Source organism: Stegostoma tigrinum, chromosome 37 (assembly GCF_030684315.1).
Source record: "Stegostoma tigrinum isolate sSteTig4 chromosome 37, sSteTig4.hap1, whole genome shotgun sequence".
NCBI classification, from domain to species: Eukaryota; Metazoa; Chordata; class Chondrichthyes; order Orectolobiformes; family Stegostomatidae; genus Stegostoma; species Stegostoma tigrinum.
In genome coordinates this window covers 8,448,329-8,473,065 of record NC_081390.1, presented here as the reverse complement: position 1 = coordinate 8,473,065, position 24,737 = coordinate 8,448,329, and the positions used below count along the sequence as shown (strand labels likewise).

At 45.3% G+C, this 24,737-nt stretch overlaps 1 protein-coding gene across 1 annotated transcript in view; it reads right to left on the bottom strand.

Moving 5' to 3' along the window:
• Positions 1 to 24,737, bottom strand: part of LOC125467588 (glutamine--fructose-6-phosphate aminotransferase [isomerizing] 1-like) — an 81,300-nt gene that overhangs the window by 8,977 nt on the left and 47,586 nt on the right. The window contains exons 13-17 of the mRNA XM_048563656.2: positions 21,329 to 21,449; positions 12,848 to 13,005; positions 6,991 to 7,105; positions 2,985 to 3,112; positions 2,157 to 2,324 (exon numbers count right to left, since the gene is read on the bottom strand). Coding sequence (XP_048419613.1) covers positions 2,157 to 2,324; positions 2,985 to 3,112; positions 6,991 to 7,105; positions 12,848 to 13,005; positions 21,329 to 21,449 — 690 coding nt within the window. The remainder of the gene's footprint in view (positions 1 to 2,156; positions 2,325 to 2,984; positions 3,113 to 6,990; positions 7,106 to 12,847; positions 13,006 to 21,328; positions 21,450 to 24,737) is intronic.

The following is a 24,737-nucleotide window of genomic DNA, read 5'->3' as shown; positions in this document are numbered from 1 at the left end:
TAGAGAGGTTGAAATTTAAAATGTATTTTGGTGAACACCTGAAATGTCACAGCCTACAACGTTACAGGCCAAGTGCTAGAAAATGCTATTATAATAGTTAGTGGTTGGAGACCAGTGCAGACATGATGGGCTGGGGGGGGGCCTCCTTCTGTGCTGTGAAAACTATGTGGAAGATTACAAATCTGCTCATTGGCAAGTCTCCCTCAGAGGAAAATCTAGATTTGGGTGGTGAAGGTGGCATTTGGTCCATTTGCCTTTCCTGGTCAGTACATTGAGTGTAGGAGTTGGGAGGATCATGCTGTGGCTGTACATTGGGCATCGGTTTAGAACACTGTGAAACAGAACAGAAGTTGCTGGAAAAGCCCAGTAGGTCTGGGAGCATCAGTGAAGGAAAAGAAGAGTTAACGTTTTGGGTACGGTAACCCTTCCTTAGAATACTGTTCAATTCTGGTCTCCCTCGTGTAGGAAATATATAGGATTAGAAAAGTTTTACAAGCATGTTGCCAGGGTTGGAATGCTTGATGTATAAAGGCATCTGGATGTACACATGTATAAAAGATTTTAAGAGGGATATGAGCCAAATGTTGGCAAATGGGACTAGATTAAATTTAGAATATCTGATCAGCATGGATGAGTGGGACCAAAGGGTCTGTTTTTATGCTGTCTGATTCTAGGATTCTAACTTGGGTGCTCTGGTTTCTGCCACAGTCCAAAGATGTGCAGGCTAGGTGGATTGATCATGCTAAATTGCCCATTATGTTCAGGGGTGTGTGGGTTATAGGGGGATGGGTCTGGGTGGGATGCTCCAAAGGGCAGTGTGGACTTGTTGGGCCAAAGGGCCTGTTTCCACACTGTAGGGAATCTTGGTACGCTCATTCAATCTAATCTAACTCACACAGGACAAAGGGCACTCTCAGAACCTGCTCTCCAAGCTGCTTCCTTTAGAAGCCACATAAACTCGCAGTTCAAGAAAAAATATTCCAAACACAAACACTGCAGAATTGCTGGATAGCTGCAGTCATTAAATTCACAACACCACCTTCACAGCTTCCTTCCTTGAATTTGGAAAGCCACACCATGCAAATGCCAGGGCAAATCAGATCAATTTCAGGCATCTTCACTGAACTGGAAGCAAGTTTACATAGATCACCAGGGGAGCTCTAATGCCTTTCCTCGTCCAAATTTTGTGAATGGTTCTGGTGTGGTGTGAGCTCACCGTTGGCTGTCACATGCCAGGGTTGCATGCAGTCAAGGCGAAGAGCAGAATCTTGAAATCCTGCTCTGACATTAGTTACCAAGTTGTCAAGGTTCAGAGGGAGGATCATGGTAAATCACTGCTACCTCTGGCTGGCCACCCATTAATGTTGACATGGACATTGAGTGGGAGAACATTATATGTCATAAACATGCTGAGGGTCATGTAACCCATGTCCAGCGCTGTAAACAGCAATCTGGGTAAAAACCCTGCAGTCTGATGGTAATTTCACATGCTGGAAGTTGATGACTAAGGAAAGGGGCTCAAAACATGGCCAAACAATTTGAGCATCAACCTGCAAATCACATGGCAACAAGGAAGAGCATGACAAACTCTGGAGATAATGGAAAGTAATCAGAACCTCAACCATGACTATCCACAGGTCTGGATTACAACAAGTTTAGACTATGACCTGTTGCCACGGCAACCTAAGCTTCCCGAGTGACATGTATCACTGCCAGCATGAAGCAGTTTAGGGGAGGCAATGTCTTAAATGGTATTAACACTGGACTATTATTCCAGAGACTCAGCTAACGTTCTGGGCAGCCAGGTTCAAATCCTGGCATGGCAGAATTTGAATTCAATAAAAAAAACCTGCAATAAAAGGGTCTCATGATGACCACAAAACCATTGTCAATTGTCAGGAAAAACCCATCTGGTTCACTAATTCCCTTCAAGGAAGGAGACTTGCCACCCTTACCCAGCCTGGCCTGCATGAGACTCCAGGCCCACAAGACTCTCAGATGCCCTGGGGGATGGGCAATAATTGTTGGCCTGGCCAGCGATGCCCACATCCCGTGAACGAATAAAATAATTCCCTGGCTTTCATGGACTTGGGCCCCCCAACACACAGCCAAATCCCCTCTGTATGCACCCGCTCCCCACAAAAGTCAAACATTACCTGACGTGCCACCACTTGCTGCAATGCATTCTGACACTTGACAAACGTGGGGTCCCTCATGACCACCATGATGACAGGCATTCGATGGTCCACCAGTGCCAGCGGGCCATGCTTTAATTCTCCGGCCAGGATTCCCTCCGAGTGCATGAAAGTAATCTCCTTAATTTTCTGCAACAGATGTTTCGAGAGAGGTAGGTATTCATTTCCACTTGGGCATACCAGCAGCAGAGAGAGAGAGTGCCTCACACCACGATTTAAAAGAAAATGCTTGATTCATGCTTATTACAGTGATCAGACCATGAAAAAATGTGGCATTTGATAAATTAACTGCTTTTCAGTTTTATCTTGGTGGTTAGCACTGCTGCCTCACAGCATCAGGAACCCAGATTCGATTCCACTCGCCCGTGTGTAGTTTGCACATTCTCCCTGTGTCTGCGTGGGTTTCCTCCCACAGTCCAAAGACGTGCAGATTAGGTGGAGGGGCCATGCTAAATTGCCTAAGGATTCCTAGGATGTGCAGGCTAGGTGGGTTAGCAAGAAGTGCAGGGTAACAGGGATAAGCTAGAGGGTGGGATACTCTTCGGAGGTTCAGTGTGAATTGAATGGGCCAAATGGCCTGCTTCCAGACTGTAGGGGTTCTCCAGTTTGAAGGCAATATCTACATGAGCAATGAGCCTCAAGACCTCTGATTGAAGAATATCAAGTGATTTTGACATAAACATTACACAAATTCACAATTCAGCACAACTATTGAACAGAGTTAACTGCAGTGGAATTTGTTCCTTCATGGAGTCAATTTGCCCTGACTGAAACTTGAGTGTTACTCACCAACGCCCCCTCCAGGCAAGTAGCATAATGATAACCACGGCCCATAATGAGCACAGACTTCTGCTGATACAGCTCGCTTGCTAATCTCTGGATCTCCTCATCTGAGCTCAGAACTTCCTTTATTTGGTCTAGAAAAACAACATTGGGAGAATAAAAACAATAATCTGAATTACTGTCAGGGAGCCGCTCATGTTTTAATCTTCTGTCTGAAAAGCTAAGGGAAGGGTTCTGTTTAACACGAGATGCGGCAATACACTCTCAACGGCAATATGAGGCTTTCATGAACTTGCAATTAGCCAAAAAATGCTTTCAACAATTTGAGTACTTGATATACATCTAATGCTGCATAAACAGTACAGCAACTTGCAATTATGTTATCCTATAGTGTGGCAAAGAATCCCAAGGCATTCAGTATCTCCCAATCTGACAGTTCCCAAACAAAGGAAGTTTTGGAAAATAAAAACCAATGCATCAACTATCTCACTTGCCACTTATTTTAAGACCTTCGCATAAAATCCATCAGGACATAGGTGCTCATTAATACTCAGCTCCAACATTGCCCTCTGTATCACTTTTCTGGTGATTGCAATTTTCCTGTGTTCCTCCTTCTCTACCATTACCCAGAAGCAGCAATTAATCAGGAAATGGGAGGGATGAACTCCACAGGCTCGGTGGTTTAACCTCGGTCAGAGGGAAAACGTTAGAGGTTAATACTCAAAGATGTTGTCGCGGGTTGTTTAGAGGAGTACAAGGCAATCAGGCAATGTCAACATGGCTTTGGGGAAAGGAAATCATGTTCAAACAATCTATTGGATCTCTGAGAACATTACACGTTCTATGGACAAAGGGGAGGTGGTGGATGTACGTGCTTAGATTTCCGAAGGCATTTCATAAAGGGCAGGTCATTGCTGAAAATGAAAGCTCATGATGTACAGTGCATTAGCATATCGGTACGGTTAGAAGATTGTCTGGCTAACAGGAAGCAGAGAATAGGCATTATTGGATACATTTCAGGTTGGCACCATGTAACAGTTGTGTGCTGGGATCTCAACTGTTTGCAGTTTATATAAAATGAGTGAGTTGGACAAAATGGATGGAAGGCATGGCAGCAAGGTTTGCTGATACAAATGTAGGTATGAAGTTGTGAAAAGGACACAAGGACAATGCAGATGGATACAAATAGAATAAGTGACTGGGCAAAGAGTTGGAAAATGGCGTACACTGTGGGAACGTGTGAAATTGTCCATTTCGAAAAACAAAAAAAGCATATTATCGAAACTTTGAGACACAGAGGATCTGGGTGCCCTGATGTATAAACCTCTGAAGAGGAGTACGCAGGTACAGCAAGCAATTAGTAAATGTCATAGAATGCCATCTTTCATGCAAAAGGAATTGAATACAGATGTAGGGAGGTTACAGTTCAGTGCTGCGCACCCAATTTTAAGGGTTATCATTGTATGAGAAGCAGCTCAGAGAAGGTTTACCAGATGAATACCTGGAATGGGAAGGTTGGCTTATGAGGAAAAATTAGCCAGACTAGGGTTGCATCTGCTCGAGTGAGAAAATGAAAAAAAGATGACTTGATTGAAGTGCACAAGATCCTGAGGGTCTTGACAGGATGGATATTAAGAGTTGAAAACAAACAAAAAAAGAGCTGGAAATCACAGCGGGTCAGGCAGCATTCGTAGATAGAGAGCAAGCTTGATGTTGCTTGGCCTGTTGTGTTCATCCAGCTCCATACCTTGTTATCTCTTTTAAGCTAACATTGAGTTTTTTTTTGTTTTCAGTACAGATTCCAGGATTTGTAGTAATTTGTTTCTACTGGATATTGAGAGATTGTTTCCACTTATGGAAGACATGGGGCGTGGGAAGGGGGGGGGGGGTTACTGTTTAAAAATCAGTATTTAACGCAGGTGAGTTGAATTCTTTTCCCATCTCAGATGGTTGAGTCTTTAGAACACTCTTCCTGGAAGCAATGGTGGAAGCCAAGGGTTTGAATATTTATAAAGGTGGGGTGGAGAGATTGTTTTTAATCAAGGGTCCTAATTCTTGTCAGGAGTAGGAGGCAATGTGAATTTTAGGCTACAACCAGATCAACCATGATCTTGTAGAGTGGAAAGGATTGAGGGGCAGAATGGCCTTCTCCTACCCTTGTCCATACATTCCTGAGGTGCTTCATTAGCATGGAATCAAATAAGCATTAACACCAAATCAAAAAAATGATTAGGGAGGGATGACAGGAATGTTGGTCCAAGTCGATGGTTTAAGCAGGATTTTAAGAGGAAGTAGGAGCAGCACAGACTTTGTGGAGTGACTAGTAAAGATGGGGGAGGTTATTCCAGAGATTAGGGTCCAGGCACTTGATCAAGCAACAGAAAGAATGGAACTATAGGACTGCAGAGTAAATTGGAGTCATAGAGTCAACACTGCATAGAAACAGAGCATGAAAGCTGACGTTTCGGGCCTAGACCCTTCATCTAGGCCTGAAACGTCAGCTTAGGTGCTCCTGAGATGCTGCTTGGCCTGCTGTGTTCATCCAGCCTCACATTTTATTATCTTGGATTCTCCAGCATCTGCAGTTCCCATTATCTCTCATAGAAACAGAGCATTCAGTCCAACTTGCCCATGCTGACCAGGCAGCCCAATTTGATATAGTCCCATTTACCAGCATTTGTCCCACATCCCTCTAACTCAATGCTAGCTTGCTCTCTCTGTACAGATGCTGCCTGACCCGCTGTGATATCCAGCACTTTTTTTGTTTGTTTTCAACTCTTAATATCCATCCTGCCAAGACCCTCAGGATCTTGTCCACCTCAAGCAAGTCATTTTCTTTTCCTTTTTTTGAACTCCAGCAGATGCAAGCCTAGTCTGGCTAACTTTTCCTCATAAGACAACCTTCCCATTCCAGGTATTCATCTGGTAAACCTTCTTTGAGCTGTTTCCAATACAATGATATCTATAAAATGTTATAATTGTATCTGCTTCCACCACTTACTCTGGCAGCTCGTTCCGTACACTATTTTAAATTACTGCCATCGTTCAACTGTTTGATTTTCTGCTGAACTCCTTTCCCATTATACACAGCCTCTATCCTTGTTTAATTGCCCCTTATTTAAGTTTCGCACTTTTGTTTCCAACCAATGTTTCTCACGCTCAAGCTAAATGCTAAGTTCTACCTTGTCATGGTCATCGTTCCCTAGGGGATCTCTTACTCTGAGCTAATTGATTAAATCTGTCGCGTTACATAACACCTGATCCAACATAGCCTGATTCCTGGTTGGATCCAGGAAAAGGTCCTACAGACACTCGATATATTCTTCCTCATACATTTGCCAATTTAATCTTCACGTAGATTGGGAAAATCAAAATCACCCTTGTGTACTACCTTTCCTAAATGCCGACTTTGATCGCCTTGTAACCTATCTCCATAACGGCTATAAGATCATATTGCTATTTGTGCTATCCATTCGTTCATTTTATTCTGAAAGCTTTGCACGTTTAAGTAGACAGCCATTAATTTTGCCTTTTTGTCAGTGTCCCACCCCATCAACACACTATCCACTGACTATATTTGCTGCAGTGTTTCAATGTTATAGGAGGAGGATACTAACATTGGGGGTGGGGAGGGGGGTTTCAAGGATTGGATGGCTTTGATAAGAATTTCAAAAGGGAGAAACAATGATGAATGCCTAAAATAATGGCTTCAACGAGAAATTGCAGAGAAAACGTGCAGCCAAAACTTTGCTAACGTATGTGACTAAAATAGAATTCTTAAACACATATGGCTTCCTACATTGCAACAGTGAATAAGGAATGTAAAACACATTCAGAGAAACGATTCCCTGGGAACATCAAACCTGCTTCAATATTTTTGAGACATGCAAAAATATGGTTGTATTCCTTTCTAACATTGCTGCAGAAAATGGAATTGCTGCAAGTTTAAACACTGCCTGAGAAGTACAAGCAGGGTTAGAGATTTCTGGGTGTTCTTGCAGGTATTGGTTACCTGGGAGATTTTGGAGGCCATGAATAATCTCTCTGCGTCGCTGTTGCATGGAAATCCGGTCTTCGGACATCATGAGAGCAAACATCACTAGTGCCACAAACTGGCTTGTGTAGACCTGGAGAGAACAGATTGCTCAAATAAAGTTACTTGCTTAGTTTCGACATTTATGAGGAACAGCACTTTCGAACCAGGTTCCAATTCCCAGCAGCAAAAACAAAAATCACATTCTTGAGAAGGACAGAACACCCCAAATCTGGTTAAGGCAATTGTCACAAACAGTGAAAATTTCTGTTGCAATTCTTTTCAGCATAAACACGAGACACGGCGGCTCAGTGGTTAGCACTGCTGCCTCACGGTGCCAGGCATCCAGGTTCGATTCCATCCTTGGGCGACTGTCTGTGTGGAGTTTGCACATTCTCCCAGTGTCTGCGTGGGTTTCCTCCCACAGTCCAAAGAGGCACAGGTTGGGTGGATTGGCTATGAGAAACACAGGGTTTGATGGAAAAGAGCAGAGGGAGGGTCTGGATGAGATGCCCTTTGGAGGGTCAGTGCAGACTCGATGGGCCAAAAATGTCCACACTGTAGGGATTCTATGAACATTTCTGAAGCGGGGAAGAGAGGTGCACAACTTCTTGTATTCCAAGTGCAGAATAAAGCAGCCTTTCAAAAGTCGCTTATTCGACCCACCTGTACCCCGTCGACTGCAGATTGGGGGGAGGCGATTGGAGCCTCCTTCCAAAATCTGACCTCTAAACGGCCTTGAGTCTTGGTGAAAATTCTTCCTCCAGGACTAACTCCCCCTATTACTTCCCCTTCTCACCTTTTGACACCACCAGGGAATGGGAAAAATCACATTGCCACTCGATTATGGCTAATCCCAAACTTCCTGGCACGAAGATTAAGAATAAAAGTGGTACAATGCCTGTGAAAACATTCTTAACGCTGCAGCTAGGGACAGGCTACAAACAAAACACATGCAAACATTTCACTTGGCCTATAGATGTGAAGTCCAGACAAAAGGTGCATAGCTCCTTTTTTTTGTGGGGGGGTGGCTTGTGTTGCAGGAGGATGGGATGGTTAAGGGAGGATTTAGTGTGCTTGCCTTCGCTGCTGAGACCATGGAGTGTGGGAGCTGGGACGTTGTGCTGAGGTTACTGGTGGAGCCATTTTTGGAATACTGTGCAGTTCTGGAAGGATATTATCAAATTGGAAAAGATTTGCTGGGATGCTGTAGGGATTGGGGGGGTGGGTTTTGGGGTATGAGGGGTATGGATAGGGTGAGTGGCAGGGGTCTTTTCCCTAGGGCAGACAGAGGAAACGCTTCAGTGATACTCTCGAGGCCCCGCTGGCAAAGTGCAACATTCCCACAGACACCTGGGAATCACTGGCTCAAGACCGTCCAACACGGAAGAGGAGCGTCCAGGAAAGTGTCGTCCATCTCGGGACTTGCCATTGGGAAGAAGCTGAAGTCAAGCGAAAACAGTGAGAGTAGCGCGCTACCATACCAACGCCCCACCCACCCCTTCTGCCCCCAGTGTATCAGAGCCTGCAATAGCTGTATCTGTCATACAGACATCTACAGACTCACCCTGAGAGTGGAGGACAGTCACCCACGTCTGCGAAAGGACCACCGATGAGTGAATGAAGTTCCCTTGGGTGGGAAAATTCAAAATTGGGGTGGGTATTTATGTTGAGGCCAGAGGAGAAAGATTTAGGGGCCACTTGGGTGGGCAGGCCACTTTTTCACACATAGGGTGGTTTGTGTGTGGGACGAAACTGCCAGAGGAAGTTGGAGGGTCAGCGACAATATTTGAAAGAGTTTGGGTAGGTATATGAATAGGAAAGGTTTAGAGAAATATGGGCCAAATACCAGCAAATTGGGACCATTTTGGTTTGGGAAACCTGGTCAGCCCAGACCAGTTGGGCTGAAGGGTCTGTTGCTATGCTGTATGACTACAATAATGCACCGATAGAGTGGAAGCACTCCTACACACTATGGTTGGTAGGAGTTTGGAACTCTTCCACAAATGGCACTGGATGCTGGATCACTTATCAATGTTAAACCTGAAGTAGATAAGTTTTTGTTAAGCAATGGTATTAAGGGATATGGGCCAAAAGTAAATGGGATTAGTCCACTGATGGCAGCACAGGTTTGTGGGGCTGAATGGCCTACTACTCTTCTTCTGTTTGTATTTCGAGTACTTTATTTACTTAGCAAGCTCCTAAACCGCAACAGCTTCAGGAAACAGCCTTTGAAATATACGCCAGTAAACAGAGAATTCCAGGCTGGCATTCTCCACTTATTTTGCTGGCCAGAAACCTACATTCTGAATACCAACCCACCCAGATCCCATTGGCGGCACTACTGGACGGTCTGTACATAGTGTAACTAGGCAGCAGCTGCAATTAGGCAAAGCTGGAAAGATCATCCTCTCGCATTTGGTGTCAGAAACACAATGTGTTTTACATTATGCCTTTCAGCTTCATGGAGCAGTACATATTTTCCCAAAAATGTCATCACCCCGGTGCTTCTGCCCATGAGTGGTTCTGAGACAGACTAGCCACAAAGGTCAAAGTGAGCAACTTGCGAAAGGGTTGCATGACCAAAGTGTAGCGTGAGCTTACAAGTTTTGTATCAGCTTTCTGTTGGCGTTACTAACTAACAGGCCTCTGCATGGGAAAAAGGAAACTATTAGCCCAAGAGCTGGGACTAAGTGTTGCGAAGGGCTACTGCAGGTCACAAGGAAGAGAGACACAAAGCTGTAAATTTACTGGGGGCTACCATAAACGGAAACTTAACTGCAAGCAGATGTGCGCGGAGCGGTCAGATCCCTCACAGGGATTGAATCACCAATCAGCCTCTGGTTCACATTAATTACAGGAAGCCAAATCTTGCTGAATACAGTCTTTACTGTGTAATCTTCTGTGCAGTCATAAACTCTTTACAACACCAAGTTCAAATCGACTGAAGTTATTTTTAAGCAACCCTTCATTTCCCTTCAGAATACTGGCAAAAGTTGATCTCAAACCAAATAAAGAAAACAAGCCAAGTTTTCTTAATTCAAGGCTGAGAATTTACACCGGAACATGACGCCAGGATGAATGTAGCGACCACATTACGTAATTGACCAGAAACTGATCATGTAGAAACTTGGCTTGGGTCTTTTTCTTTGGAGTCAGAAGGTGATGGATTCAAGCCGCCAGACCCTAGTACATAAATTGACGTTGACAGCACTGAGGGAATGCTGCACTGCCAAAAAAGGTGCTGCCTTTTGTAATGGAACAATGAAATGTTTGGTTGGATAGGACTGTGCAATCCTAGCTAACAGGCAGCACGGTGGCTCAGGGGTTAGCACTGCCGCCTCACAGCGCCAGGGACCCGGGTTCAATTCCACCCTCGGGTGAACATTTATGTGGAGTTTGCACATTCTCCCCCACGCCTCCGTGGGTTTCCTCCGGGTGCTCCGGTTTCCTCCCATAGTCCAACGGTGTGCAGTTTACGTGGATTAGCTGCGCTAAATTGCCCTGTAGAGTCCAGGGATGTGCAGCCTAAGTGAATTAGCCATGAGAGAAATGCAAGGTTACAGGGATAGGGTAGGGAACTGGGTCTGGGTGGGATACTCCTCAGAGGGGCAGTGTGGACTTGGTGGACTGAGTGGCCTGCTTCCAGGGATTCTATGATTCTTCTCTCAGTCGCTACCATCCAAAGTCAGACCGGAAGAATCATGTAATTAAATGGCTTCGCTTGTTTACCAACATCTCCTGGACATTGAGAAGTTCTAGTATGCAAACAAAAATAAAAAAGCTTCTCTGTAAAATCAGGGGCTTTTAGCTGACAGATTTCAGGGTGGGGAAAGTTTCTCTCTGGCATTCTCTGCTACTTTTACACTCGATTCATTAGTTCCAGCCTCTGTATTCTGAAGTCCCATTATCCCAGGCCAGTCTGCTACCCAGTCTGTTGCCACGGTGACATGGCCCACACTGCACACAAGCGTCTTTCTGTAGCTCTGCCAGATCAGAACATGCCATCACTCTGTGCACTTTCAGTGTTAAGTGGGAGACCACAATTCCAGCAGAAGGTCAGGAAACCAAGGAGGAGCTGAAGGTTTGATTCCAAACGTGCAGAGAACACAGTGTAACCAGGGGCGCGCGCACCAGAATAGCACTGGATTATCATTAAATACTATAATTACAGCAAACATTATTTTGGACTCAAATTCACATGAAGGTAACTACCCCACTGCATGAGTTAAATCCGAAACTGATCTGTTGAGTTCCTGATGGGCAGTGAACAGTCCATAGTTGTTGTTAGGCAATCGCAGATCAAAATTACAGTTGAAACTTATAATGGAGACAGGCAATGTTTATAATGCACTTATTATTAATTAAGGGCATTAAAGACAGAGAGCCACCCACTATACAGTTACCAGAATGATACCATCATGTGAATGGTATGGTTATAAAGATAACTTTAAGATGAGATAGTTGAATGCAGGTAGTGTCACTAGATTAGCAAAGGCCCAGACTAATTCTGTGGGAACAAAGGTTCAAATTCCAATCAAATCCAGAATATAAAACTCATTGCAGTAATGGCAACTTGATAAATACCAATATTTGTTCCAAAGATGTGCAGGTTACGTGGATTGGCAATGCTAAATTGCCCATAATGACCAGGGATGCACAGGTCATGGATTGACCATGGTGAATGCACGGTTACAGGAATAGGGTAAGGGGCGGTATCTCTTGGGATGGGACACTGTTCGGAGGGTTGGTGCAGGCTCAAAGAAGCCATTTGACCTAATTTGCACTGTAAGGATGTGATTTGTTGTAAAATGACAAATGGCCTTCAGGTAAGGAAATTTACCATCCAAAACTGGTCCGACCTACACATGACTGCAGATCCACAGCAATATGGTTGATTTTCAACAGCCCTCTGAAGTAAGCTCTGTTTTTACTTCTACTTCAATCTTATACCTTAATATCTTCTGTAAGCCAAAACAATGGTAGATCACAGTGACATATTATACTTTTCACTGTTTGTTAAATACTACTGACAATAAGTCATTCAATTCAACAGCTGAGCAAGCAACTCAATATGAAGACAATTAGGGATAGATGACAAATGCCAGCCATGATAAATGAAGAGGGAAAGACTTCTTATCTCTAACTGCGGAATTCGTTCAACAGGTCTTTTTTTCATTTAACGTTATTACGAGAATTTGGGATCAGCACAAATTTCCTCACTGAGGGTCATCTTAGCTCAGGGTAACATCTTGTGACATTTCAGAATTGCACATAATCAGAATAAGAGATGCGCCCAATGTGAAAAGTAGCTGCAGAGAATCTTTGTGAAGCCCCACGAGACTATTGCCTCATGACCGAGGGGATTCCAATAGAGGTTAGGAGGATGAGGGGCATGTCTGTCTGACACTTACAGAATACTACGGGGCCTGGGCAGAGTGGATGTGGAGGAGATGTTTTCCCCCAGAGGGAGAGACCAGGAGCAGAGGGCACAGCCTCAGAGTGAAGGGACGACCCTTTAGAACTGAGATGAGGAGGAATTTCTTCAGCCAGAGGGTGGTGAATCTGTGCAAGTCATTGCTGCAGAGGGCTGTGGAGATGAAGACATTGAGTGTATTTAAGACTATCCGAAGATGTGCAGGTTAGGATGGATTGGCTGTGCTAAAGTGCCCATAGCGTCCAGGAATGTGCAGGTTAGGTGGATTAACCATGCGGTAGGGTCTGGGTGGGATGCCAAGGGACTCGATGGGCTGAAAGGCCCGTTTCCATGCTGTAGGGACTCCAGGGAGGAGGAGAAGAATTTATTTTTGATATGCAGCAATTTACCACACCGTACCTTGGTACTCGCCACGCCGATTTCTGGTCCAGCATTGATGTGGACGCCACAGTCAGTCTCTCGGGAGATTGAGCTGCCCACTGTGTTGGTGATGCCAACAGTCAGGGCTCGCCTCCCTTTGCAGTACCTCAAGGCCATTAAAGTGTCCGCAGTTTCACCTGGAGAATGATAAAATGTGGGTTAACCAGATGCCGCACTGAGAGCACAAGAAAGATCGCTCTCCAAACGCTTTATTGGCTTCAAGACTGCATTCATAAAGACACTTTGAAACAATAATCAGCAGTTCTGCACACAGAAACAAACTAATATAGACCTTCATGTTTGCTTCCCTTGGCAATGTACATGCATATAGTACCACTCACATGGCAACACATCACAGGAAAACTTTTGAACACTGAGCCGCAGAAAGAGGTATTAAGACAGGAGAGTAAATGTACTTATACAACACTTCTAAGGTGAAAAAACACATGGAGTTTCACAGGAGCTTTATAAAACAAAATTTGACAGCGAGTCACACAAGGCAATATTAGGAAAGATGGCCAACACCTTGGTCAAAGGATAGACTTTAATGAGTATTTTAAAGAGAGATTTATGGAGGGACATTGGGAGTGCAGAGCCTTAGCAGCTGAAAGCATGGCCAGAGTGGAGTAATTAAAAAACTGTGATGGGCTAGAATAGAGATAATGGGAACTGCAGATGCTGGAGAATCCAAGATAACAAAGTGTGGAGCTGGATGAACACAGCAGGCCAAGAAGCATCTCAGGAGCACAAAAGCTGAAGTTTCGGGCCTAGACCCTTCATCAGAACTTTCTGATGAAGGGTCTAGGCCCAAAACGTCAGCTTTTGTGCTCCTGAGATGCTGCTTGGCCCGCTGTGTTCATCCAGCTCCACACTTTATTATCAAGGGCTAGAATTAGATGTGTGCATACATTGTGGAAGACTGAGGGGCAGGAGGAAATTACAGAGAAAGCAACGGGCAAGCTCATGGATACACATGAAAACAAGAACGGAGAATCCTTTTTTTAAAAAAAAGAACATGAAGTGTTGTGCCACAGCCGGTGGGGGTGGGGGCATCAGACAGCAAAGCATAAAAAGGTAAAGGGGTGTACAGTAATTTTGCAGGATGCACTGTCTGACAGTGCGTGCACAGTTCACTGTGTTGACTTGTGCATCCAGAGGCTGCTGCGGTGCACGTACCTTGGATCACCGCACAGAAGACAAAATGTTAAAAATGAGTTGGTATGCTGCTACGTGTAACCAGGCTCCTGCTCAGTGCCAAGGAGGAGAGGATCACATGGTGTCAGCGAGTCTTGACTTCATTGAGCTGCACACGCAGATATAGGAGCAGGTTTGTTCAGGGGCACTGGGCAACCCAACACAAAGGCTGGATGGGACTGCAGCAAGGACACTCACTGCAAACCTGGCACTTCAGGTACAAAAGGGTCTGGCTCAGAGTCAATGGACCTGCATTTCCCCCCACCATTGGGTCCAACAAGCAATCTGGGTGGTGTGGGAAACAAGGGAACAAGGGATGCTCCTTTATCCTTTATTCATTCATGGGACAAGGGCATCGCTAGCTAGGCAACATTTATTTCGCACCCCTAAGTGCCCAGAGGGCAGTTAAGAGTCAACCACATTGCTGTGGGTCTGGAGTCACATGTAGGCTAAACCAGGTAAGGATGGCAGTTTCCTTCCCTAAAAGGGTATTAGTGAACCAGATGGGTTTTTCTGACAATTGGCAATGGTCATCATTAGATTCTTAATTCCAGATGTTTATTGAGTTCAGTTTCCACCGTCTGCCATGGCAGGATTCGAACCTGGGTCTCCAGAACGTTACTGGGTCTCTGGATTAACAGTCCAGCGATAATACCACTAGGCCATCACCTCCCCTTGTTGCCCTCACTCAGGTGGGCACTCCACATGAGGTGGTGAGGTAGGTGCACAATCAGAGGAGGAACCTCATGTACCCACTCTTCCCTCACCCCTCCGTTAGCTGTTTCCTTTCAGGGCACTCCAGAATTGGTCAGGCCTTCTCCCCCCACCTCAGAGGCACCTCACCTTCTGCCACCTCAGAATGCCTGCACCCTCTCAACACGTGCGTCCCTGGGGTCAAAACTCCACTTGCAAATCCCACTGTAAATTACCAATTGTGGAATACTGTATAACAATAGGCCAGAAATTACTGAACAATCCCAAGCAATTTCAGACAAGCTCATAACAGGGCTTAATAATGCTTGCTATGAGCAAAATTTAGTCATGCACAAGGACTCATTTAGTACCTTCTCCTCCTGTAATATAAAAATTGTTGTGATCGTTCAAAATTTGGCATCCTTGTATTTGCCCTGACAACGCCAAGACAAAACAAACATCAGCCAAGCTCCTCTCTTTACTAGACTTCAATTTCTGTTGAATTAATTTGTTTTATTCATTTGGTTCCAGAGACATCAAAACTAGATCAATTTATATAAAATCTAAATCAGTGTTTACAAAATCCAAAATCTAAAAGCTTTTTAATCTGCAGAAAGCACACGGTAATCACAAGGACATTAAAGACATCAAACCACGCCTGCTTTCATCTGTGTGGGTGTTGATGTTATTAAAGGGCAAAGCAAAGCTGTTGTTTCTCTCCTGATTGGGATCAGATGTCATGTTATATGCTTCTGTTCGGGTCAGTAAAAGTTAACGCACAGTATGTGAAGAGCTTCGTCATCATGTAGAAAACAAACGACGGGAGTCAGTTACAAAGTTTTAAGAGGTGAGAGGACGTCAACATGTGAGAAATTGGCTGAAAAGTGAGCCCCGGATCAAAAACTGAGAAAATGCGTCACATGATTCAGGAAGAGCGAAAGGCAGTTCTTTAGTCAACAAGCTGTATTTGTGTAGTACCTTTTTAGTGCTGTAAAATGTCCCAAGGTGCTCTGTAGGAGTACAGTCAACAAAATTTGATGCTGACCCATACAAGCAGATATTGCGTGACCTGAAGCTCGAATGAAGATGCAACTTTTCAGGAGTGTCTTTGGAGATGGGAAATGAAGAGTGTGCAGGAGGGAATTCTGGATCCAAGGAACGCAAAAGATAGCCCAAGGCACAGCAGCCAATGACGTGTGAAGAAAATGTAGGAAATGCAGGAAGCCAGAGATGGAGGGATGCAGATTCCTGAAAGGGATTGGACAGTTGGAGGAAGCTGGATACAGAGATAGGGAGGGGGTAAGGCCGTGGAAGGGTATGCTGTTTATCCTATTTGTTCACACCTTGTCTGCCCCTTCTCACTCCTCCTCCACCTTCCCCACCCCCCCAAGCCTGCACTAGCACACAGCTGCCAGTGATGGAATACCCAGAGACTAACAGAACTCAAAGGCAGCAGCAGCACTTGATCTGGACTTTTTCATCACTGATGTAGCTGAGCAGCAGGGTTAATGAATGACGCAAGGGGGATCACCCAAACGGATATATTGTAGAGCTACGTGTCGCCGGTCAAAATATTATTTTAAAAATTATTTGCATTTTTATAAGCGCCATTCCCAGCCACTGGACTTGTCAATGCACTTCACAGCTAAAGTAATACTTCTTGAAGTGCCATTACTGCCATAATGCAGGAAGTGCAACCAAATTGCGGACAGGAAGCTCACACAATAAAGCTGAAAACAATTGGACAATCAGTATCTCCTGCGTCAATTAAGGGATAAATACTGTCATAGAATCCCTCCAACGCAGGAGGCAGCCGTTTGGCCCATCAAGTCCGCACTGACCCTCCAAAGAGCATCCCATCCAGACCCACACCCTGAGTCCCCGCAGCCCAGCATTTCCCATGGCTAACCCACCTGACCCTGCATATCCCTGAACATTTAGGACAATTTAGCATGGTCAGTCCCCCTAGCCTGCACAGCTTTGGACTGTGGGAGGAACCCACGAAGACACAGGGAGAACGTGCAAACTCCACACAGACAGTCAGCTGAGGTCGGAACTGAACCCAGGTCCCTGGAGCGGTGAGGCTGTAGCGCAATCTACTGAGCCACGTGCACCTGGACACCTGGAAAAACGCCCCTGCTCTTCTTTGAAAAAGTATCATGGGATCTTTTGAATCGACCTGCGAGGGCAGAGGGGCCCTCAGTTTAACATCACATCCGATAGACAGCTCCTCCCACAGCACAACCCTCCCAGAGCGCAACATTGCGTGAGTATCTTTAATTTATGTACTCATGTCTGAGATTGCTACTCACTGTGCCGTTGGTCACATTCCTACTAAAAGTCACCAAGTAAGAAAATAGATGGAAACTGACAATCCCACAGTCCAAAAATGTGCAGGTTAGATGGATTAGCCATGCTAAGTTTCCCAGAGCATCTGGGGATGTGCAGGCTGGGTGATTCAGGTTACAGAGAAAGGGTAGGGGGCTGGGTTTGGGTGGGATGCTGTTTGGAGGGTCAGTGTGGACTCAATAGGCCTGCTTCCACACAGTAAGAATCATAAAATCGTATGGCAATACCTTATTGAAAATACATAACTAACTATTTGCTCACAGCACAAGTCATGGACTCCTTTCAACAAGTTTTTATGCTTTATTTGTCATGGGACCTGATCAGTTGTACTCTAGAAGTCTGTGGGAAGCTCGGGCAGTGATTGCAGGGCCTCTTGCTGAGATATTTGTATCATCGATAGCCATGCATAAGATGTCAGAAGGCTGGAGGTTAGCTAACACAGTGCCATTATTTAAGAAGGTTGGTTCAGGAAAAGCCAGGGAACTACAGACAGATGAGCCTGACATTGGTGGTGGGTACATTGTTGGAGGGAATCCTGAGGGTTTACATGTATTTGGCAAAGCAAGGTCTGATTAGGGGTAGTCAACACAGCTTTGTGTGTGGGAAATCATGTCTCACTAGCTTGATTGAGTTTTTTTTTCAAGAAGTAGCAAAGAGGACTGATGAGGGCAGAGCAGTGGATGTGATCTATACAAACTTCAGTAAGGCATTCAACAAGGTTCTTTATGGTAGACTGGTAGCAAGGTAGATCACACAAGAGCCTAGCCATTTGGATACAGAACTGGCATGAAGGTAGAAGACAGAGGGTGATGGTGGAGGGTTGCTTTTCAGACTGGAAGCATGTGACCAGTGGTGTGCCACAAGGATCAATGCTGGGTCCACAACGTTTTGGCATTTATACAAGTGATTTGGATGAGAACATAGGCGGTATGGTTAGTAAGTTTGCAGACAACACTTAAATTGGAGGTGCAGCGGACAGCGAAAAGATTAACTCAGCATACAACAGGATCATGACCAGATGGGCCAATGGACTGAGGAGTAGCAGATGGAGTTTAATTTAGACAAATGTGAGGTGCTGCATTTTGGAAAGGCAAATCAGGGCAGGACTTGTACACTGAATGGTAAAGTCCTGGGATGTGTTGCTGAACAAAGAGACCTTGAAGTGCAGGCTCACAATTCCTTGGAAGTGGAGTCACAGGTAGACAGGATAGTGGTGGAGGTGTTTGGCATGCTTGCCTTTATTGGTCAGTGCATTGTTAAAGGAGTTGGGAGGTCATGTTCCAGCCAAGCAAGACATCGATTAGGCCACTTTTGGAAGATTGTGTGCACGTCTGGTCTCCCCACTACAGGAAAGATTTTGAGAAACTTGAAAGGGTTCAGAAAAGATTTACAAGGATGTTGCTGGGATTGGAGGGTTTGCGCTACAGGGAGGGGCTGAATAGACTGGGGCTATTTTCCCTGGAGCGTCAGAAGCTGAGGGCTGACCTTATAGAGGATTACAAAATCATGAGGGGCATGGATAGGGTAAATAGTCAGAACTTTTCCCCAGGGTGGTGGGGTGGAGGGGGGGGGGGTCCAAAACCAGACAGCATAGGTTTAAACTGAGAGGGAAAAGATTTAAAAGGACATGGGGGCAACATTTTCACGCAGCGGGTGCTGTGTGTATGGAATGAGCTGCCAGAGGAAGTGGTGGAGGGGGTATAATTACAACATTTAAAAGGCACCTGGATGGGTACATGAATAGGAAGGGTTTAGAGGCATACAGGTTAAATGCTGGCAAATGGGACTAGATTGATTTAGGTTATCTGGTCGACATGGACAAGGAAGACCAAAGGGTCTGTTTCCGTCCTATATACCTGTGCGAGTTGAAGCAAACAAAATGACTTTGTGACAAATAGCATATCTCTGTAGACTTTGGGGGGGACAGCCACAAATTGAGGAGCTGACTCAGCCTACCTTGTTAATAATCGGATTCAGTTACTACAGCCCAAAGGCACGCTGAAATGAGCCTAAATTTTGCCTTTACACTACAGCAGTGCCCATTGGCAGCAGCTTCTCAAGGGCAGTTAGGGACAGGCAATAAACGCTGGCCTAGCCAACAACCCATGAAGGAGCCAGTTACAGAGAAAAAGCACAGCAGCTCTTTCTTGAACTCTTTTCCATCAAAAGGAATTTGAATTTCTTCCAAATCAGGAACTGGCAGAAGGTGGAGAGTAAAAACTTTTCCACAATTCATGCACTCTCCAAGTACAGGCATGCTGTACTGGCCAGAGAGAGAGATTTGTATAATGCCGGTCTTTATCTACACACGTGCAGATATGTGCATTTTTCCAGAGATTCACCAAGTTGATACGAGCGCGAGGGAGGGAGCAAGTCAAGAAATCATAGTGATTTAATGCCACTGGAGCAGAAGTATCCAGGTTAATCCTCAAGACCCAATACAGCAGCAGCAAAATGTAAATTCAATTAACAAACTCAAAAATTGAAAGCTGATCATCAGCACTGCTGACCACAAGACTATCAATCGTTGTAAATATCCAGGTCACTAGTACTGGGGAGGCAGTGGCCTAGTGGTATTATCGCTGGGCTGTAAATCTAGAGAACTGTGTAATAATCTGGGTTCAAATCTTGCCACAGCAGAAGGTGGAATGCGAATTCAATAAACACCTGGATGATGGCCATGAATCCATTGCTGATTGTCAGAAAAACCCATCTGGTTCACTACTGTCCTTTAGAGAAGGAAACTGCCATCCTAAGCTGGTCTGGCCAACATGTGACTCCAGACTCACCAGCCATGTGGTTGACTCATAATTGCCCCTGGGCAATTAGGGATGACAATAAATGCTGCCCTGGCCAACAATACCTTCATCCCATGAATAAATAAAGAATGTACTTCAGGGAAAGAAACTTGCCATCTTTAGGGGCAGCACAGTAGCTCAGTGGTTAGCACAGCAGTCTCACAGCACCAGGGACCTGGGTTCAATTCCAGCCTCGGGCAATTGTCTGTGTGGAGTTTGCACATTCTCCCCGTGTCTGCGTGGGTTTCCTCCGGGTGCTCCGGTTTCCATCCACGGTGTAAAGATGTGCAGGCTAGGTGGATCGGCCATGCTAAATTGCCCATAGTGTTCAGGGGTGTGTGGGTTATAGGGGGATGGGTCAGGGTGGGATGCTCCAAGGGGCGGTGTGGACTTGTTGGGCCGAAGGGTCTGTTTCCACACTGTAAGGAATCTAATCTAATCTAATCTTGGTCTGACTTCAAACCAATAGCAATACAGTTGACTCTTAACTGCCCTCTGAAAATGGTCAAGACCCTCAGTACAACGGCAATAAAGGGATTGGCAATATATGCCAGCCTTGCCAGGAATGCCTACCTGCCATGACAGGATAAAGAACAGCAATTGAGAGGAGAGACGAGATCACGATTAAGAAAGGAAGCGATGCAACGAAAGTTCTGAAGTGAGCTGAATCGCAGAATCCCTACAGTGTGGAAGGAGGCCATTTGGCCCATCGAGTCCAGAGCAACCCTCCGAACAGTACCCCACCAGACCCAAACGCCCCTAACCCTGTAACCCCACATTTCCCATGGCTTATCTACCTAGCCCGCCCACCCCTGGACACTAAGGGCACTTTAGCATGGCCACCCACCTAACCTGCACATTGTTGGACTGTGGATACGGGAGCTCCTAGAGGAAGTCACACAGAGAAAACACATTTAATTAAGTGCATACCATGCTTGTAGATCGCAAGATGTACCAGGACTTTGAAATGAAATATTTCAGAGATTTGAGGTTACAATCAAGTCAGCTGTACCTTTCTTTTTATGGCCCCTTACACTTAAAATTATTCAAAATGGAGCCGTTTCTTTATGCCAAATGAAAGCTTTACACTATATTTTGTTGTATTCTTACTGTAAAATACCTGTGACAACAAAATCAGAGTCAAAAACTCAAAATGAAAGGCTGAATAATCTATTCACAGTTTGTGCGTACACAGAAAACAAATGGACAGCAGAAATTTGAGTAGGCCCACTGTCAACTTCTCAGGGAACTAAGGACAGGTAATAAATTCTGCCTTTGCCAGTTGTGAGCAAATCCCAGAAAATTTATACACAGAATAAAGTTCAGGAGTGGTTTAGTGTTGGATAACCTTCATAAAAGGTGGATCATCTGAGTTGGAAACAAGAACCTGCCTCTAAAAATCTGCGTTACAAATGTTGCTTGGTACCTGATTGGCTGAGGAAAAAGCACACGTCATCCCGGAAAACAGGTGTACTACGATCCAGGAAGTCGCTGGAAAGTTCCACTGTGACTGGCAACTCTGTCAGCTCCTCCAGGATTTGCCGTGTCTGAGGGAGGAACCAAGGCACAGACAGATATTAGGTCAAATCCATCAGGTCCAGGGTAGGACACACTCTCTGCGTTTTAGCACCATCACTCCCCTTCTGAAGAGGGTCCATTTGAATCAGAGAATCCCTAAAGTGTGAAAGCAGGCCATTCGGCCCACTGAGTCCATGCTGACCCTTCCAAAGAGCTTATCATTCAGACCTGCGCCCACCCTATCCCTGTAACTGTGAATTTCCCATGGCCAATCCACCTAACCTGCACATCTCTGGACTGTGGGAGGGAGCTGGAGCACCCGGAGGAAACCCATGCAGACACAGGGAGATTGTTCAAACTCCACTCAGACAGTTGCCCGAGGGTGGAATCGAACCCGGGCCCCTGGAGCTGTGAGGAAGCAGTGCTAACCACTGAGCCACCGTGCCTTCAAGACACTCAACACCCCAGAAGGTAACATTCCCAGACTATGTACTGTCTCATCCTAGGGACTACCTTCACTGGAGCTCACGGTAGAATTTCATCAGACGTCCTCTTTAATAGAATAGATTTCCTCATAAAAACCTTGCACTTTTCTTGTAGTTAAATCCATTTCAAAACTGCAGTCACTCACCTTAGCTCTGTTGATCCTTGTGAAAGACTGGGGCACCACTATTTCCTTATACCAAGGTCTTTTAAAAAGGTTTCTGACTCTTAAGAAAAATAACTCCTGCAAACTTTAAACAGCAAGTCCTGCTCCAAAGGCTTGAGAACATAACCCAAGCTAACACTCCAGTTACACTTGTATCACTGGAATACTCAGGGAGTGTTACACTGCTAATGCCTTATCTGAATCATGGTGCTTCTAAAGGGTGGGGGGGGGGTCTGGTCACCTCTGTCACCCACCCCCTAAAAAACTCACCAATTTGCTACAACACTTGTAAAAACACTCCACTGTAGATTCGCACACACATTGCAACAGAGGAAATTCTGAAAGAGAGAACTTTAGCTGTAATTTCAGGCACTAGGCTTTTTGAAGGAACACCACTCACAGGCAGAACCTGCAGCCTGGCACTTGCTGCCCACCGCGAGATCGGCAAACTGTTCGCCTGAACTGTGTGGCCGAGGTCTGGCATGGCAGTGCTGCGTTGTCCTGCAGCATTCCTGGGCCCCCCCAGAGTGCGTGGGGGTGAGCACCTTTCTCAAGTGGGCACAGTCCATTGGGGACGGTGCTGCAAGGAGTTTGTGGGCAGAACACTGCAAGGCATCATGGGAGACGATTTGCTCACCCTGAATCTTCAACATTTTCGAGGTCTGGCAATTGACCCGAAGCAATTCCCACCACACAGACGCCATGAAGCACTTTCTGGATGCACTTGATAAATACAGAGTACAGTCTGGTTCAGCGACTAGCTAATTTGAGGCAGCAAGTCCTCAGGGATCTCTCTTCCTGCAGAAAACTATCTGACTTCATTCTCCTTCAGCAAAACGTTAGAGGAACACGGGATGAAAAAGCTTAGGAACACAACAAGCCTTCACTGAATTCACTGTGGTTCCAGCCAAGCCAAACCACACCCACACACACCCACACCAACAAAACATCTTTATACACAGGGCATAGAAGACTAACCAAATTCTACTCCAATTCTGGTCTCCCTGCTATAGAAAAGATGTTGTGAAACTCAAAGGGGTTCAGAAAAGATTTACAAGGATGTGGCCGGATTTAGAGGGTCGGAGCTTTGGGAGGGTCTGAATAGGCTGGGGCTATTTTCCCTGGAGTGTCAGAGGCTGAGGCGTGACTTTATAGAGGTTTATAAAATCATGAGGGAAATGGTTAGTGATCTTTTCACCAGAGTAGGGGAGTCCAAAACCAGAGGGCATAGATTTAAAAGTGCGAGGGGACGCGATATAAAAGGGATATAAGAGGCAACTTTTTCACACAGTGGTGTGTGTAAGGATTAAGCTGCCAGAGGAGGTTGTGGAAGCTGGTATGATTACCAACATTTAAAAGGTATGTGGATGGGTGTATGAATAGGTAGGGAATAGAGGGATATGGGCCAAATGCTGGTGAATGGGACTAGATTGATCTAGGATACTGCTCGGCATGGGTGAATTGGACAGACGGGTCTGTTTCTGTGCTGTACAACTCTATGACTCTGTGAATGAATGGCTTAAAGAAATAGAGGTCAAAGCCAACAGACTCAGTACTAACACCAAAACACAGGCCAGCAACAAAAAGTAGGGAAGTGTCACTAACTTGCAGCAAACTATCAACTATTTCAGCTGGGTACCTTAGTTTCAGAAGGTGGTGTGGGGTTCGGGGTGTGTAGTCATATTTGTGGGCCCCGACTGTGCCCTGATTTATATACAAATTCAAGTTCTGGAGTGGTAATTGCCTCTTTTCTTAATGGAGCAGGATTAATGAGGCATGCGGGGTCTGTCAGTGCTGCATCTGGTTTCAAGAGCCCAGCTCTCCATCCAGCCCTTTTCAAACAGGAGACAATTTGTCACGATTAGATGTCGACAAGGCCAGAGATGGGTAGGTTCCAGGTACCATCATAAATTAGCCACTAACGGGTAAACACGTGTACACGCATTTAACAGTGAATGTAATCCACGTCCTTCCGCTTTGTGCCTTTGCAAAGGAAGTCTGGAGGAAGATGCAGTGCTTTTTGTCATGGTTCGTCCTGAGCAGAGTGACGCAGGACTCTGTGCTCTATGGGCTGTTTCCTGGGACACACACTAAAACAAATATCAACTGTGCCCGGAGGACCACCAACTTGGTGAAAGCAGCTCTCCGGTCTTCCCAAAACTTGTTGGTCTTCCAGGGCAAGGAGTTGACCCCGACCAAGTGTTGCAGACTGGCACGTTCCAAGGTCCAGGATTACGTGCTGAGGGATGCACTAAAGCTTGGGGCAGCTGCTGCCAAGGTGGGGAAAGACCACTGTCTGAGGCCTTCCTGCTGAAGGTAAATGAGGGTCCGTTCAGTTATTGGACCCTCCTGATGCTTCAAATATAAGTAAATGTAGTCCTGGGCAAGAAAAGAATGCTTTTGGTTTGTTTGCTGCATAGAGTCAAATTCCAACATTTGATATTTGTTTCTTCATCGGCTACTGTACAGAAACAAACTGCATTAATGGCTATGTATGTATATACAAGGTATTTTCTAAATAAAATTTATTTTTACAAAAAGTTCAGGAAGTGTCACTAACCTGCAGCAAACTATCAACTGTTTCAGCTGGGTAACAGTACCTTAGTTTCAGAAGGTGGAGTGTGGTTCGGAGAAAGCAGTCACATTGTGGGCCCCAACTGTGCACTGA